Consider the following 14,423-nt stretch of genomic DNA (forward strand, 5'->3'; position numbering starts at 1 on the left):
TAGATTCGGGTCCTAACTCTGATCCAGACTGAGTACCTGACTTTGGGGAAATGACTTAACCTCTCAGGATTCCAGGCAATTTTCAAAGATACAAGTTGTGGGTTATCTGCTAATCTAGGTGAAAAACAAATGTGCACAGCACCATGGTAGCTGCTGGATAGCTGTGATGCTTCAAAGTACAGTGCCTGGCAGATAGCTTAATAAATGCCTATTGATTGACTCCAGGACTTCTGGGATTGTGAGTATTCCCTCCACTGGTACAGGACACGACCCTAATATGACTCCCTAGATGGTTTCTAAGAGTCAAGGGGCTTGAAAAAGTCATCACCTTGTGGCTAACCTGGTCCTGGGTTCTCTCTCTTTTTTTAACGTACAGACATACAACCTGTTTTCACTAGGTCTCATGCTCCTGGAGGAGATGGAAAGATTAAACAAGAAATGGCCTCTTTCCTCATGGATTTTCCTGTTTAGCAGGCAAAGGGTTTAGTGGAGTTTGCCAATTACATATGGAAAAAACAATATGTAGCATTAAAGTGCGGTCCAAGGATTCCCTAGGCAGTGAGGTGGCACAGTGGCCACCATGCTGGACTTAGGGGTCAAAGAGACCCGAGTTTGAATCCTACCTCAGATGCTTACTAGCTGTGTCACCCTGGGCAAGTCATGTAAATTCTCTTAGCTTCAGTTTCCTTGGGGATAATAACAGCACCCACATTCCAGAGTTTTAGTGAGGATGAAATGAGCTAACATAAAAGTATTAGCAAATTTTAAAATGATATAGAGATGACTTTTATTTATTAATTTTATTACCTAGTCTGGCCATTCTGGATTGGCCCCAGGACAGTTCTTGAAGTGCTAGAACTTAGATCTAGTAATGTAGGGACCCAGGAGGTAGTCCTTGTGAATTTTATGACTATGAGGGTCTCTCTTACAGGTGTTCACTAGAAGGACAGACTAGGTGGGGCTAGCCCGATATCTCCTTTCATCTCCTACATCTCATTTCTTCAGGGCTCTGCTCTCAGCTGGGTAATGTATGCTACTGTTGTTCAATTATTTCAGTCATGCCTGACTCTTCATGACCCCATTTGGGAAAGTTTTCCTGGCAAAGATACTGGAGTGATTTGCCATTTCCTCCTCCTGTTCATTTTATACACAAGAAAACTAAGGCAAATAGGGTTAAGGACCTGCCCGAGGTCACCCAGCCAGTAGGTGTCTGAGGCCAGATTTGAGCTCAGGAAAGTGAGTCTTTTTGACTCCTGGTGTGACACTCTATCCTCCAAATTTAGTAGCTAGCTAACTCCCAGGTTACATAAAGCCTTAATTCCTTTGGAGAGTGGAAAAAGCACTGAGCTAGGAATTAAGAAATTTGTATTCTAATACTGGTTCTGTCTGTATGACGGTAGGCAAATCCCTTCACTAAGACTCAATTTTACCACATGCATAATAAGGAGGTGATACTTGATTTTCAACCATTCAACAAGTATCTGTTAAACAACCAAGTTGCATTGGGTACTAAGCTAGGCATTGGGGATACTGAGGCAAAAACCCCAAAGCATCCACTCTTAAAGAACGTATATTCTGTAGTGATGGTGGTGGGTAGGGAGAAGGGAAATGACATAGAGAGAGAAAATTAAATGTGAAATACATACGAAGTAATTTCCAGGGGGATGGCACAGAACTAAGGTCTCACTGGATCTGTGATCTATGATCCCAAGCTTAATTGAAATGTACACGTATTCTTAAGTAGTCAAGTTATAGATACTATTAGAGAAAATTGATTCCCATTTCCGCAATGGGTAAAGGTAGCCTCAAGATTGGGAGGGTGGGTTTGGCTTCAACCTATTTAAGAAGAATGGAACCAGAAAGGAAATAAGTATGGCCATCAAGGACAGGTGATGGGGTGGAAGGAGCACTTGGTTATCAATTGTAAGGCCTGGGTTCTAATTTTGCTGCTTACTAGCTATGTGACCTTGGGTAGGTCATTTCACTTGGTTCTCAGTTTCCCATAAGACAATGTAAGTGAAAGTGCTGAAAACAGTCAAGTACTATGTGAGTGTAAGGTATTAATGCCTTACATTTAGATAACACTTTACAAAGTGACCTCCTCACAACAACCTTCTCAGGCAGGCAGTTTAAGTATGGGATCCCTGTTTAAGGGATCAAATGAGGAAACTGAGGCTTAGTGAGTTGTCCATATGCAGTCAGTATCAGAGCTGGAATTCTGATTTCAAGCCCAGTGTGTATCCCACTATATGACACTGTCTCTCTATTTCCATTTATTATGTAAGAGAGGAAAGATGGAATTAGCTAAAAAGTTTTGCTGAAAAGTGGAAGAGGAAGGGTTCTGGCTTAGCAAATGAATAACTTTTGCTGAATGAATAGCTTGACAAAGAGGGGAAAAGTTAAAAAAAAAAAAAGAAAGCAGAGAAGGAAAGCAACAGGGCCAAAAAACCAAGGGACAAATGTATTAATAGCAGATATTTTGATGGGCGTGAAGCTGAAATGTGGACTATCTGGTTGTATTTTATAAGGGCACCTTGGTCGCCTATATCTTTAGAGTCCCTACTTGTAGCCAGAGCCAACTTGGAGGTAAGAATGTATCTTAGGGAATGACCTGAACTGTAGGTAGACCAGGTTGGCCTTGGAACTACTCCAAACTCAAGAGCTTCTTTGAACCATAGGTAACTGGGATCAGTCCAAGCTAGAATGAGAAAAGGCAAGTTAATGAGAACGACCAAGGTATGTGTTGAAAATTGGAGACTAGCCTTATTGGAGGAGAAGTGGACTATGAGAGTGAGGGCTAGGAGATGAGACTATGCAAAGTCGGGCCCATTAATTGAGGAGCCTTGAATGCTAGGATGAGCTTAGATTTGGTATGATAGGTGACAGGGAGCAATGGTAGATTTGAAAACCAGGGAATATCATGATAAAATCAGTATTTTAGGGATATTAATCTACTGGCAATGTATAGAATGGATTAGAACTAGAAGGAAATAAAAGGAGAAATACAAGCTTCTTAACTATTGACTTACTCTAGAAAGTCAATAATATGTCAATATGGATAGTGACAAGGAAACTGGAGAAGAAGGCTGAATCTTAGAGGCCCTCAGAGGGAGATTGGATCTAATTTGGAGATAATGTATAATGGCAAGAACACCAGTCACATGACCTGGGTTCTGGTCCTAGTTCTGCTATTTAACTACGCATGATTCAAGGCAAAAGAGTTAGTTTCCTTTGTGAAATGAATATGGACCAGGAGGGGCTGGAAGATCATCTGGTCTAGCTCCAAATTCTTTGACTCTTTGATTTGTGGATACATTTGATATGAGGGGCAGAATAGGGGAAAATGTGGACAGGCCTTAGCTCTGGAGTCAAAGGAACTGGGTTCAAGTCCTATCTCTGATAATTATTAGCTGTGTGACCTCGGGAAAGTGAGTTAAGCTCCTCTGGGTTTCGATTTCCCCTGAGGAACTGAATCTATAAGATGAGGGGATTGGACTAACTGGCCTCCAAAATACTTTCCAGCTCTAAATCTATGATCTGATGAGTTTAGGATTGTAATGGATCTGGTAGATGAGAAGAACATCACGTAACATCAGGGAAATAGAATATAAACTCTCTGGAGGCAGGCTAGGTGGTGCAGTGAGTACAGCACCTGTCCTGGAGTCAGGAGGACCTGAGTTCAAATTCGGCTTCAGACACTTGACACACTTACTAGCTGTGTGACCTTGGGCAAGTGATTTAACCCCAATTGCTTTGCCTTCCCCCCTCCTAAAAAAAAAAAAGAATATAAACCCTTTGAGAACAGGGAATTTTTTGTCTTTGTATTCCCAACCTTTCGTCACTTAATAAATGGTTATTGAATTAAATTGAAGGCAGTTTGGGGTAAAAGTTAGTGAAAGATCAGTCCCAGTCAGGACTGACCCATTGAACCAGAGTTGAACTAAAGTAGGGGACAGGCCTCAGGATGAGTGGCTGCTCATCTGTCTACTCCTACAACCAATTAGAACTGGACAAAGTGTATTAGTGAACAACCGGAAGAATTAGTCCTTGGAACACTGTGTCCTCTGGAAGCTTTGTCTTAGTGAGTCTGACAATGGCAGAGTGAGATCTAATCAGACCATATGTAAGACTTAAAACATTTACAGAGAAACTTGAAACAAACCGACACTTAAAAATATGTTTAATGTTATTTGTGCCAGCTTGGTTTGAGGTTTGCACCTGGGTCAATCTGATCATCTCTTATTTAAGCCAGAAGAGCAAATATGCTTAAAACAAATACACACTTGTCTTTTTCTACTTAGACCCTAAGAGACACTCACCAGGGCAAATGTTGGTGGGGGTGGAGGTGCTGGAGGGGGAGGAACCGGCATCTTGGACAATTAAGCTTCTGTATTATCACTCTTGAACCTAGAGAGAGAGAGAGAGAGAGAGAGAGAAAGAGAGAGAGAGAGAGAGGGAGAGAGAAACACATTAGGCTCTTTTGTGGCATTTGATCTTATACTTTCTTTCCTCTTTACCCCTCCAAAATCAAAGTTGGAGTCTAAATTGGCCAACTTTTTAAAACATCTAAATTAACATGACATTTTTTTTCCTCCTAAATTGCTGAATAAACCAAAATCTCCTCAACAGTGGGATTTGAATTCATCTGTTTGGTAAGATTACAGCCTTCATCAAGCTCCTTAGACCACTTAGTTCCACTAGCTTTCAAGTAGAAGCACAGTGGAATGGAAAGGAACCTGGGCCCTTGGCCCATGAGCAAGAATTTTATTGTGAAACCACCAGAGTTTCGCCTTGTTCCACAGCCACACCCGAGCTCTTCTCACAAATGAGTGCCATTGGTCACAGTAGGGCCTCAGTGAAAGACTGGCACAAACCCACAACCATTGCTGGTACCCTTTGTTTACTGGAAGAGATACTTTATAGCAAAAGGTTGCTGAAAGGCAGCTCTCTGTTAAGCAAACCTCCTTTCTCCCACTAGTTTTCATTATAAAGTCAGAAATACATTTGTCCTGGGAAGAAATTCAAGCACGGAATATATAGGCATAATCCTAAAAGCACTGTTAATTGGTTACCTATTAGTCTAGACAATGTTATACAGGACAAAGTATCATAATCCATAGAATTTGCATCTCAGGCTAAGCAACATCATACTGTGATTTCACATGTTATGGTCAGGTTTGGTTACAAAGTATTCATCATGTTTTTGAGAAATTATATCAAGTTGTTATTGCATGTAAACCTGTGAGGTTGAGCCTGATGGATCTCTTGAGTTCAGGAGTTCTGAGTTACAACAGGCCACATTGACTGAATGAGTGTGCTAAGTCTGGCATCAATATAGTGAGAATCTGGGAGTGGGGGCAGGGGAGGGGCAGAGGGAGTACCACACCAGATTGTCCAAGAAGGGGTGAACGGGTACAGGGCAGAAATGGAGCAGGTCAAAAATCTGCCGTGCTAATCAATAGTGGGATGGAGCCCATGAGTAGTTCCTGCACTTCCAGCCTGGGGTAAGATGGGGGAACTAAGTCTTTAAATTTAAAAAAAAAATGACAATATAGCCTATATTAAAATCAAATTAAAAAAAAGAAAGAAAAAACTCAAATGTGACAACATAACTAATATAAATATCTATATTTAAAGGAAAAAGATCAATTTCTGAATAAAACATGCACAATACTCCCCAAATTAACAGTACCATTAGGTTAAACTCAAAAGAAGATAGAGAATAAAAATACTGAAAACAAAAAGAATGCAATTGACAGAAATGGTTGCCTGACTCATTTTCCCCCATCTATTGTATCCACTATACAAACAATAATCCCTTCTTTAGCAATTTGTCCAAGCTTTTACCTGCTTACCTTTAAGACATTTTTAACTTTCCACTGAAGGCAATTCTTTAAATCGCTTAAATTTTTTTTTCTCCTTTCTAGGACTTGCTGGCCTCGTTCTCAGACCTTGGCTTAAGAATAACCTCTGCAGTTAATAATGATTTCCTTGAACAGGAGGAGATAAGCTTTCTTTGTTTCATGGGTTGGTCTAATCTCCAACTCAGAAGAGTAAGCTACAGAATACACCTAGAGAAAATTGTGCTGGGGTCATCTACAGTTGTCCTGACCTACATCTTGCCACTGGACTCAGATGGCTTGGGATGAGAGAGAGAGGCTGGTGACTTTGCATAGCCCTCCCTCTCTTAAATCCAATTCACTTGCAAGTCTTGGCATCACCTTCCTGATGTCATAGTCTTCTTCAAGAATGAAGGACTAACAACAACAACGAGAGAAAAATTATGCAATACTCCTAGAGAAATGAAACACCCTGGGGTACCACTGCACTAGGATAAAGAAAATGATTTCAGATCTAGGCATACAACACATCCTATATTCCAATTTCTCTTCTATCATGAATTGGTCTCTTAAGACTATCTTGCTAAGTTCCATGTAAAATAGTTCTAATTATAGGAAGTTAGACCAAAGTTTCCTACCAGAATGCCAGTGTGGCTTGGCATACAGACAACTGAAAAGTAAAGAGAGTCAGAAGATTTGGGTTTCAGTCATGGCCTTCCCATTTTCTAGTCATGTGACCTTGGGTAAATCAGAATTTAACCTCTATGAATCTTCAGCTCCTCATTTCTAAATTGAGGTTAATGATTGCTTACCTGCCTACCTCACAAGTTGTAAGGTAATAGATTGAGAATCATGAGATAATACACATGAAAGTTCTTTGTAAATGATAGTATTCCATACAAACGCAAACTATATTAATAATGTGATGTTATCTTTATGCAAAAAAATCAATTTTATAAATTCTTTTGAAAATACATGCCCATCTTATTAGACACATTCAATAGGCCCAGGTTATAAAAAGTACAGTATAAACTGAGATAGCTAGGTAGCTCATGTATAGAGCACCAGACCTGGAGTCAGGAAGACTGTTGCTAACTTTGTGACCCTGGGCAAGTCACTTAATCTTTTTCTGCCTCATTTTCCTCTGTAAACTATAAAATAGGGGTAATAAGAACATCTACTTCACAGGATTCTAGTGAACATCAAATATGAAAATATTTTTGAGATGCCTTTAATAAATGCTCATTCCCTTCCCCACATACTGCTTTAAACACAGGTCAAATGGTGACCCATGAATATAATAGCACCAACTGATTCCCCTTTCAAGATATCACTGGGAAAATTGAACATTAAAGAGAAAAAAGAATCAATTTAAATCTTTGAGTGCCTGACTGATGAAGACATTAAAGATTTGGTGGGAAGTCAAAAGAACCACTTAAAAATAATGAAAAACTGATGTGAGAAGGAAGGAGTGGGGGGTGGGGAAGATTGAAGGTTTCAAATCCCATGCTTAATCAATCAGTCTAAAGGTATAGAAAACAAAATAATATTTAGCATATTTGTCATTAAAACAAATGTGGATTGCAGTTGCAGTCACCAAGTTGAGCATAGTAAATGCTGTTCCTCCTCATTAGGTGATGAGGACTTGACATGCACAAGAAGTGAATTCTTTCTGTACGTGGATCATTGAGGGCAGACACAGATGACAAGGCTGAGCTATGGGGGAGCTTGAAGAGAGGCATGTGCTGAAAACTGCTCCATTCATACAGGGTAAATATATCAGATTACAAAGAAACCCCTAGAGCAGGGATTCTTAACCAGGTTGTGGTGATATTTTAAATATTTTGATAATTAAATTTTCCCATCTTGTCCAGGCTAGAAGTGTAGCTGCCGCTCTCTTGGGTCCAGTCCCATCACTGATTGTCATAGAAGCTTTGGCCTGGTTTGTTTCTGACCTGGACTGGTTCACACTTCCTTAGGCAGCCTAGTGAATGCCCACTCTTGGGGACCAGATTGGTGGCAGATGTAATGTGGATATCTGATCAGCATTAGCCCTACTGAAACTCAAGTGATCCACCAACCTCAGCCTTTACAGCAACAGGGGCTACAGGCATGTACCCCCACACCCAGTGCCAGATGTTCAGGGCATCCCAGAAGTCTTAGCACAGTTTAAAGTTTTAAATATTTAAAGAGAAAAAAGAATCAGAAAGAGAAATCACAGAGAAAAAGAAACTTTAAGCTCTAAAAGCTTAAAATTACATCAAGACTTCTGGGACACCTTCTATTTCAAACTAATTTATTTCCTTTGTAATCCTACATATTTTACTTTATGCATTTAATAACTTTATTCCAAGAAGTGGTCCACAGGCTTCACCAGACTGCCAAAGGAGCTTGTAACTCAAAAATAATAATAAAAGAAAAGGTTAAGAACTGATCTAGATTGCTGGGAGCCTACACCAGTTAATGACACTGACCTGGCAGCAGAATGATGGAGTTACTGAAAAGGGGGGGGGAGGGTTTGGTAGAGAGAAAGATTGGCAGCAAAAGAACCCTGGAACCTAGAGCCAGAGGAGGCATTGGAATCACACAGCAAAGAGGGACAGAGTCATTTGGAAGAATGAATCCAGATCTAGTCCTTCATTGGACTGTGAATCATAGAACCATTCGTAGACCACACATATGTCAAGACTAGGAAAGGCCAATCGTCTAGCAGCTCTCAACATATGATCTAAGAATGGTTCCCTAATATCCTCTGAAGTATTCTTCTTCATGATTTCTGACATCTGTCTTCTCCATTCCTTCTAATGACAACAATAGCAACAACTTGTATTTACATAGTATTTACAAGGTTTGCAAAACACTTTTAAAAATTATCTCATTTTATCCTTACAACAACCCTGGGATGTAGGTGTTATTATTATCTGCATTATACAGATGAGGAAATCAAGGCAGGTTAAACGACAAGTCTAGGGTCAAACACATATACGTAAAAAGAAATTTGTGTTAATTTAAATTTTTTTATTTTTATTTTTTTAATGGGATGTTTTGAGCACAAGGCTAATATGGCTAAGGTCATGGTTCAATACTTATATGGACCAATTAACTTTATGTAGAGGAAAAACTTTGTGATAGGGCCTCCCCATGTATCTCTAACCTGAAGGTGGTCTCTTGCCAAAGGTGGCCCAATGTTGTTGTTGGCTTCACTACACTGTCTCTAAGCAATGGAGGATTAACTGAAGACTCAACTAAATATTCCATTTGTACGTTCTTGAGTAAGGGAATGGCATGGTTAGTAAACATGAGGTTTGAGGAATATTAATCAAATGTTGGCTATTTCTCAAGGTTAAAATGGGAAAATCCAAAGGACATAAGGTCACGTAAGGATTAAACATTTAGAGACCTTTAAGGGAGGGAATGGGGTTTAACCAGCCACTGAAATGTCCCTTACGGGAAATCTCTTAGAACTAGCTCCTGCCTTTGTGTCTCTCTCATCCTCATAGCTGGGGGTAAATTAACTCCTACTTGCAGGCTTAGTTCCATTTAGGCTCTAGAATTCATCAAACCAGAAGCAGTAAAGCCATAATGCTTCATGGACCTGTATAGCTCAGGAGCTCAACACTGAGCCAACCTTGCTGACCTTCTTCCCTGGTTCAGGTGGCTGGGCTCTTGCCCTGAGACTTGTGATCAATATCTACCTTGTCCTCCAATTCTAGTAAGGAGGCACCTATCTTGTTCCTTGTGTCCAGGGCCCTTGCCTTGATAACCTGTCTGGAGTCCCTATTCCTCTGAAACTGAAAGTCTAAGCTGCTTTCAAAAGTTAAATTGACAGAACAATGTATAACTGGATGAATAAAATTCATTGGATTAAAAAATTCTATAGTACACCAAAGGCACCTAGATGAGGCAGTGGATAGAGCGCTGGGCTAAAGTTCAGGAATTCTTATTTTCCTGAGTCCAAATCCCACCTCAGACACCTACCAGATGTGTGACCTTGGGCAAGTCAATGAACGCTATTTGCCTTAGTTCCTCATCTGTAAAATGAGATGGAGAAGTAAATGGCAAATCATTCCAGTATCTTTGCCAAGAAAACTCCAGAAACAACAATAACATACCCCAAATGACAGAAGCAGCCATGGTATAGTGAATAGAGAGCCAGCCTCAGAACCAAGAAGTCCTGGGTTCAAGTTCTGCCCCTGACACGTAATGGCTGTGGGATCATCCCCAAGTCTCTCAAATGCTTGTGCTTTAGGCCAGTGGTGGCAAACTCAAATAGCAAACTCAAATAGACACTAGTCTGTATGTATGCTGCAGCATACTGACTTAGCTTTAAAATATATTATCTGTATTTTACTCTATTTTTATTCGTTTTGTTAAATATTTCCTAATTACATTTAAATCTGGTTCTGGGGGCATGCTGGGGTGTTGTGGCCTTGTTCCAGGTCAAGTTCCTATCCTTATTAATGACAGAATATTAAACCCCATACAAAAGTTAACAACTATGGAGAGAATTCACTGATTGACTACATTCATTCTGATTATTCTTTTGCCTTCAGCACCCATGTACACTATTTTTGTATTTACTGATAGATACTTCACGTCACAAATATTCTTCAGTCATTCTCAGGTACATATTTCATGTATGCCCAACCAGACTATTTTGTTGGCTGGGGTCTTATCTTTCTACCTTATCTTGAGCAAAGCATAGTATCATTTGACGTGATGGAAAGAACAAGGGCTTTGTTATCCAATTTTCTAAGTTTGAATCCTGTCTCAGATACTTTACTATACCTGTGTAACCTTCAGCAAGTCACCTTTTGCACTTAATGTCCCTGATCCTAGGTTTTCTTATCTGGAAAAACAAATTTGGGCTAGATGACCTCCAACATCCCTTCCAGTTCTAAAATTCTATAATTTCTAAATCCCACTATTCAGCCAGTCAATAAACATTTATTAAGTGCCTGCTATGTGCCAAGCATTGCGCTAAGTGTTGGGGATACAGAACAAGGAGCTCACTGTCTAATGATGGAGACAACAAGCAAACAACTAAGCTACAGGCCCGATGAATTGGAGAGAGCAACACAGAGAAGGCACTAGCTTTAAGGGGGCACCAAGAATTTGAGAGGTCTTTTAGAAGACTTCAGATATCATCTAGTTGAACCAACTCCTTCATCGGATGGAGGAGAAGACTGAGGGCTAGAGAGGTTAAGTAACTTACCTATGGTTGCACAGCTAAGATTTCCATGCCCTTGGCAATGGGTCATTTATAAGAGCAATATTTTATATAATAATATTTCAGTACAACAAAATGATTTGTATGCTTCTTTGGAATCCATAGTATTGGGATGTGACCTGTAATTTCTTTTATAATGCTTCTCCCTGTCCCTCCATAATAGCCTGGACAGTTATCAGTGCACAGAGAGCATTTCTGAATTTAATCCATCCTTTGATGTCCAGATGCTGTTTCATCTCCTCCACAAATACCTTGAATACCTCGCTGATATTGTACTTAAGTATTCAATAATATTGTTGACCAATAAATATTGTTGACTATCCTGGCAAGAGAAATGGTGATGAAATTGGATTTAGAGTGTGAGGACCCTGACTTTTGCTTCCTGGGCTGACTTTCTGCAAACTACTTAATCCCTCAAATCCTATTTCCTCACCTATAAAATGAATGGCTTGAAAGATAACAAAATATGGGATTAGTCAATCCTGGAGGGATTATGGGAAGACAGGCACACCAGTGTATTGTTAGTGGTGATGTGAGTGCATAGAACCATTTTGGAAAGCAATTTGGAATTAGACTAAAATTTTCACAATCTTTGACCCAGAGATCCCATTTCTAGGCTTATACCCTACTGATAAAGAGCAAAATATTTATAGCACTATTTTTTTGTGACAGCAAAGAATTGGAAACAAAGTAGATGTTCATCGATTGGGGAATGTTTAAACAAACTGTGGTGCATGTGCATAATGGAATATTATTGTGCTATAAGAAATGATGAATGCGACTAATACAGGGAAATTTATTGCAAAGATCTACATAAACTGATGCAGGGTGAAGTAAACAGAGTTAAGAAGACAACATACAGAATAACTTCAACAATGCAAATGGATAAACACCAAAAAGTAAAGAAAAATTAAATGTTGCCAAATGATAAAGAAGCATAGTTCAAAAAAAAGATATGAGAATATATCTACCCTCTACCTCCACCCTACCTCAATCACACACACCCTTTTCTTTGGCAGAGGTGAGAGGTCCACAGGTGTTGCACTTTGAACACATTTTTGATTTATTGGTCAGTCAATAAACATTTATTACACACCTATTTTGTTCTAGGCACCGTGCTAAGTACAAAGAAGCTATATACAAGATAAATTGAAAGTAATCAGCAGAGGGAAGGCACTAGAATTAAGAGGGATCAGGAAATGTTTCCAGTAGAAGTGAGATCGATTATGCTGATTTTCCCCTTGTCTTTTTCTTTTTTTTTTGTAGTAAAAAAGACTGTTTGTTATATGAGATGTCTCTTTGGAAGGAGGAGGTGGAGAGATGCTGGGGGAAACTATGCTGATGTAAAAAAAGTAAAAACTTATTTTAAAAAACAGTTTAAAATTCACATTAAATTATTATAAATGGGACACCTTCATGATGAATCAATACCAAATTACATTGCAGAAAGAAAAGAAAGCAGATCTTAATGGCTGCCTCTATCCTGAACCAAAAAGTCTGACAAGTGTCTGTATTCCTCCCCAACTTGTTCCTGTTTCTACTACGCAGAATCCACCACTGAAAAGGATCTCATTGGAATCCCCTCACTCGTTTTATCTTCAAAGTTGAAGGTGCTTAAGACCTGAAATCTATCAGAACCAATTAAGATGAAATTGGCTTTGTTCTTGAACTTCCTGTAAAAAATGCTCAACAGGAAAAATTAATGTTCACAGAAAACCACAGTCATCCTGTTTCTTTAACACAAACTTTTCACAGCTGCAGTTGCCTGTAGTTTCTATATTATGATACTGGTAAAAAAAAAATCCCCACTCATTGAGTTGCCATTTATATTATTTTAACTCTTTGATGGCAGAAAGGATAATTTCCATAGACTTTTTTTTAAACCAAGTGTATATTGAGGGACCAGTTTCTAGAAGCTTCCAGCTATATATGCAGTGGAGCAGTGCAAGGGCCCAAGGAGAACAATGGTAGGTTTAAGAAGCCAACCCAGACTGGTTTTACTGAACCATTAAAAAAAAAACTTTTTTAGTTTTTGGTACAAGAGAAGGCTTCTCAGTCTTAGTGCTTCTCCCCCCTATGACTCCTCCCGATCCATCCAGTATATATCTTGTTTGTACATAGTTGTTTGCATGTTGTCTCCCCCATTAGACTGTGAAGCTCCTTGACAACATGGGTTGTCTTTTGCCTTTCTTTGTAACCCAGAATTTAGCACAGTGTCTGGCACACCTTGTTCACTCATGTTCGACTCTTCTTGACCATGACTCTTCATGACTTACTGTCCAAAGATACTAGATTGTTTGCCATTTCCTTCTCCAGGGGATTAAAGCAAACAGAAGTTAAGTGACTTGCCCAGGGTCACATAACTAGTAAGTGTGTGAGATCACATTTGAACTCGGGACTTCCTGACTCCAGGCCCAATGCTCTATCCTCCTAGGCAAATAGAGGTTAAGTGACTTACCCAAAGTTACACAGCTAGGATATATCTGAAGCTGGATTTGAACTCAAGTCTCACTGACTCCAGGACCAATGCTTTATCCACTGAGCCACCAGCTGCCTCAACATTAGGCACTTAAATGTTAATTGACTTACTGGGTTGGGAACAGGAGAGGTATGTTTGGAAATTAATGTGATATAAAAACAAAAGACATCAAGTACATTTTTTAAAAAAGTCAACCAACAGGGACATAAAAGAGAGAGAGACCTACACTTTACTTTGTTAGTAGAGAACCAGATGAACCTGGTAACTTATCTGTCAGGGGTAACCTTCGATTCTGTTTGAGCACTGTGCAGTCTAGTGGACAGAAGTATCATGGTTCAATGAAACGAGTGATGAATTTGGAGTCAGAAGAATTGGCTTTGAATCCTGGCTCTGCCACTTGTAATCTCTGTGGCCTTGGGTAGATAATTTAACTTCTCTGGAACTCATTTTCTTCATCTATAAAATGAATGGGTTGCTCTAAATGGCTTTTGTGGTCCCTTCCAACCTAAATCTATGATCCTAAGAATAGTGGAGTCAGGAAAACCTAAAGTTTCAATCCCACCTCAGACACTTATCAACTGTGTGAGGCGCAGCAAATCACTTAATTTCTTCTCAGAACCTCAATTTCCTTATCTCTAAAATGAGGACAATGATAGCTTCAACCTTGCTGGGCTGTCCCGAGGTTCAAAGGGGATAATACCTGAATGTAAAGTATTTTGTAGATCTTAAGGCACTATGTTAAATTTCGGCTATTATGATTGTGAAATTATGCAGTAAACATATGCAGCCTGACTCCCTTCACAAAAAAACATTACTCAATTTTTCCATCTTCCCCCCCCCCCCTTCCCACTTCTACACATTTAAAACAAAGAAT

General features: G+C 39.5%; 1 protein-coding gene across 6 annotated transcripts in view; it reads right to left on the bottom strand.

The window, feature by feature from the left end:
* WIPF1 (WAS/WASL interacting protein family member 1) overlaps positions 1 to 14,423 on the bottom strand; it is a 161,486-nt gene that overhangs the window by 22,115 nt on the left and 124,948 nt on the right. For all 6 annotated transcript variants that reach the window (XM_036745167.1, XM_036745169.1, XM_036745166.1 and 3 more), the window contains one exon: positions 4,320 to 4,407. In XM_036745167.1, coding sequence (XP_036601062.1) covers positions 4,320 to 4,370 — 51 coding nt within the window. In that variant the 5' untranslated portion in view covers positions 4,371 to 4,407. The remainder of the gene's footprint in view (positions 1 to 4,319; positions 4,408 to 14,423) is intronic.

The sequence above is a fragment of the Trichosurus vulpecula genome, chromosome 2, assembly GCF_011100635.1.
Source record: "Trichosurus vulpecula isolate mTriVul1 chromosome 2, mTriVul1.pri, whole genome shotgun sequence".
NCBI lineage: Eukaryota > Metazoa > Chordata > Mammalia > Diprotodontia > Phalangeridae > Trichosurus > Trichosurus vulpecula.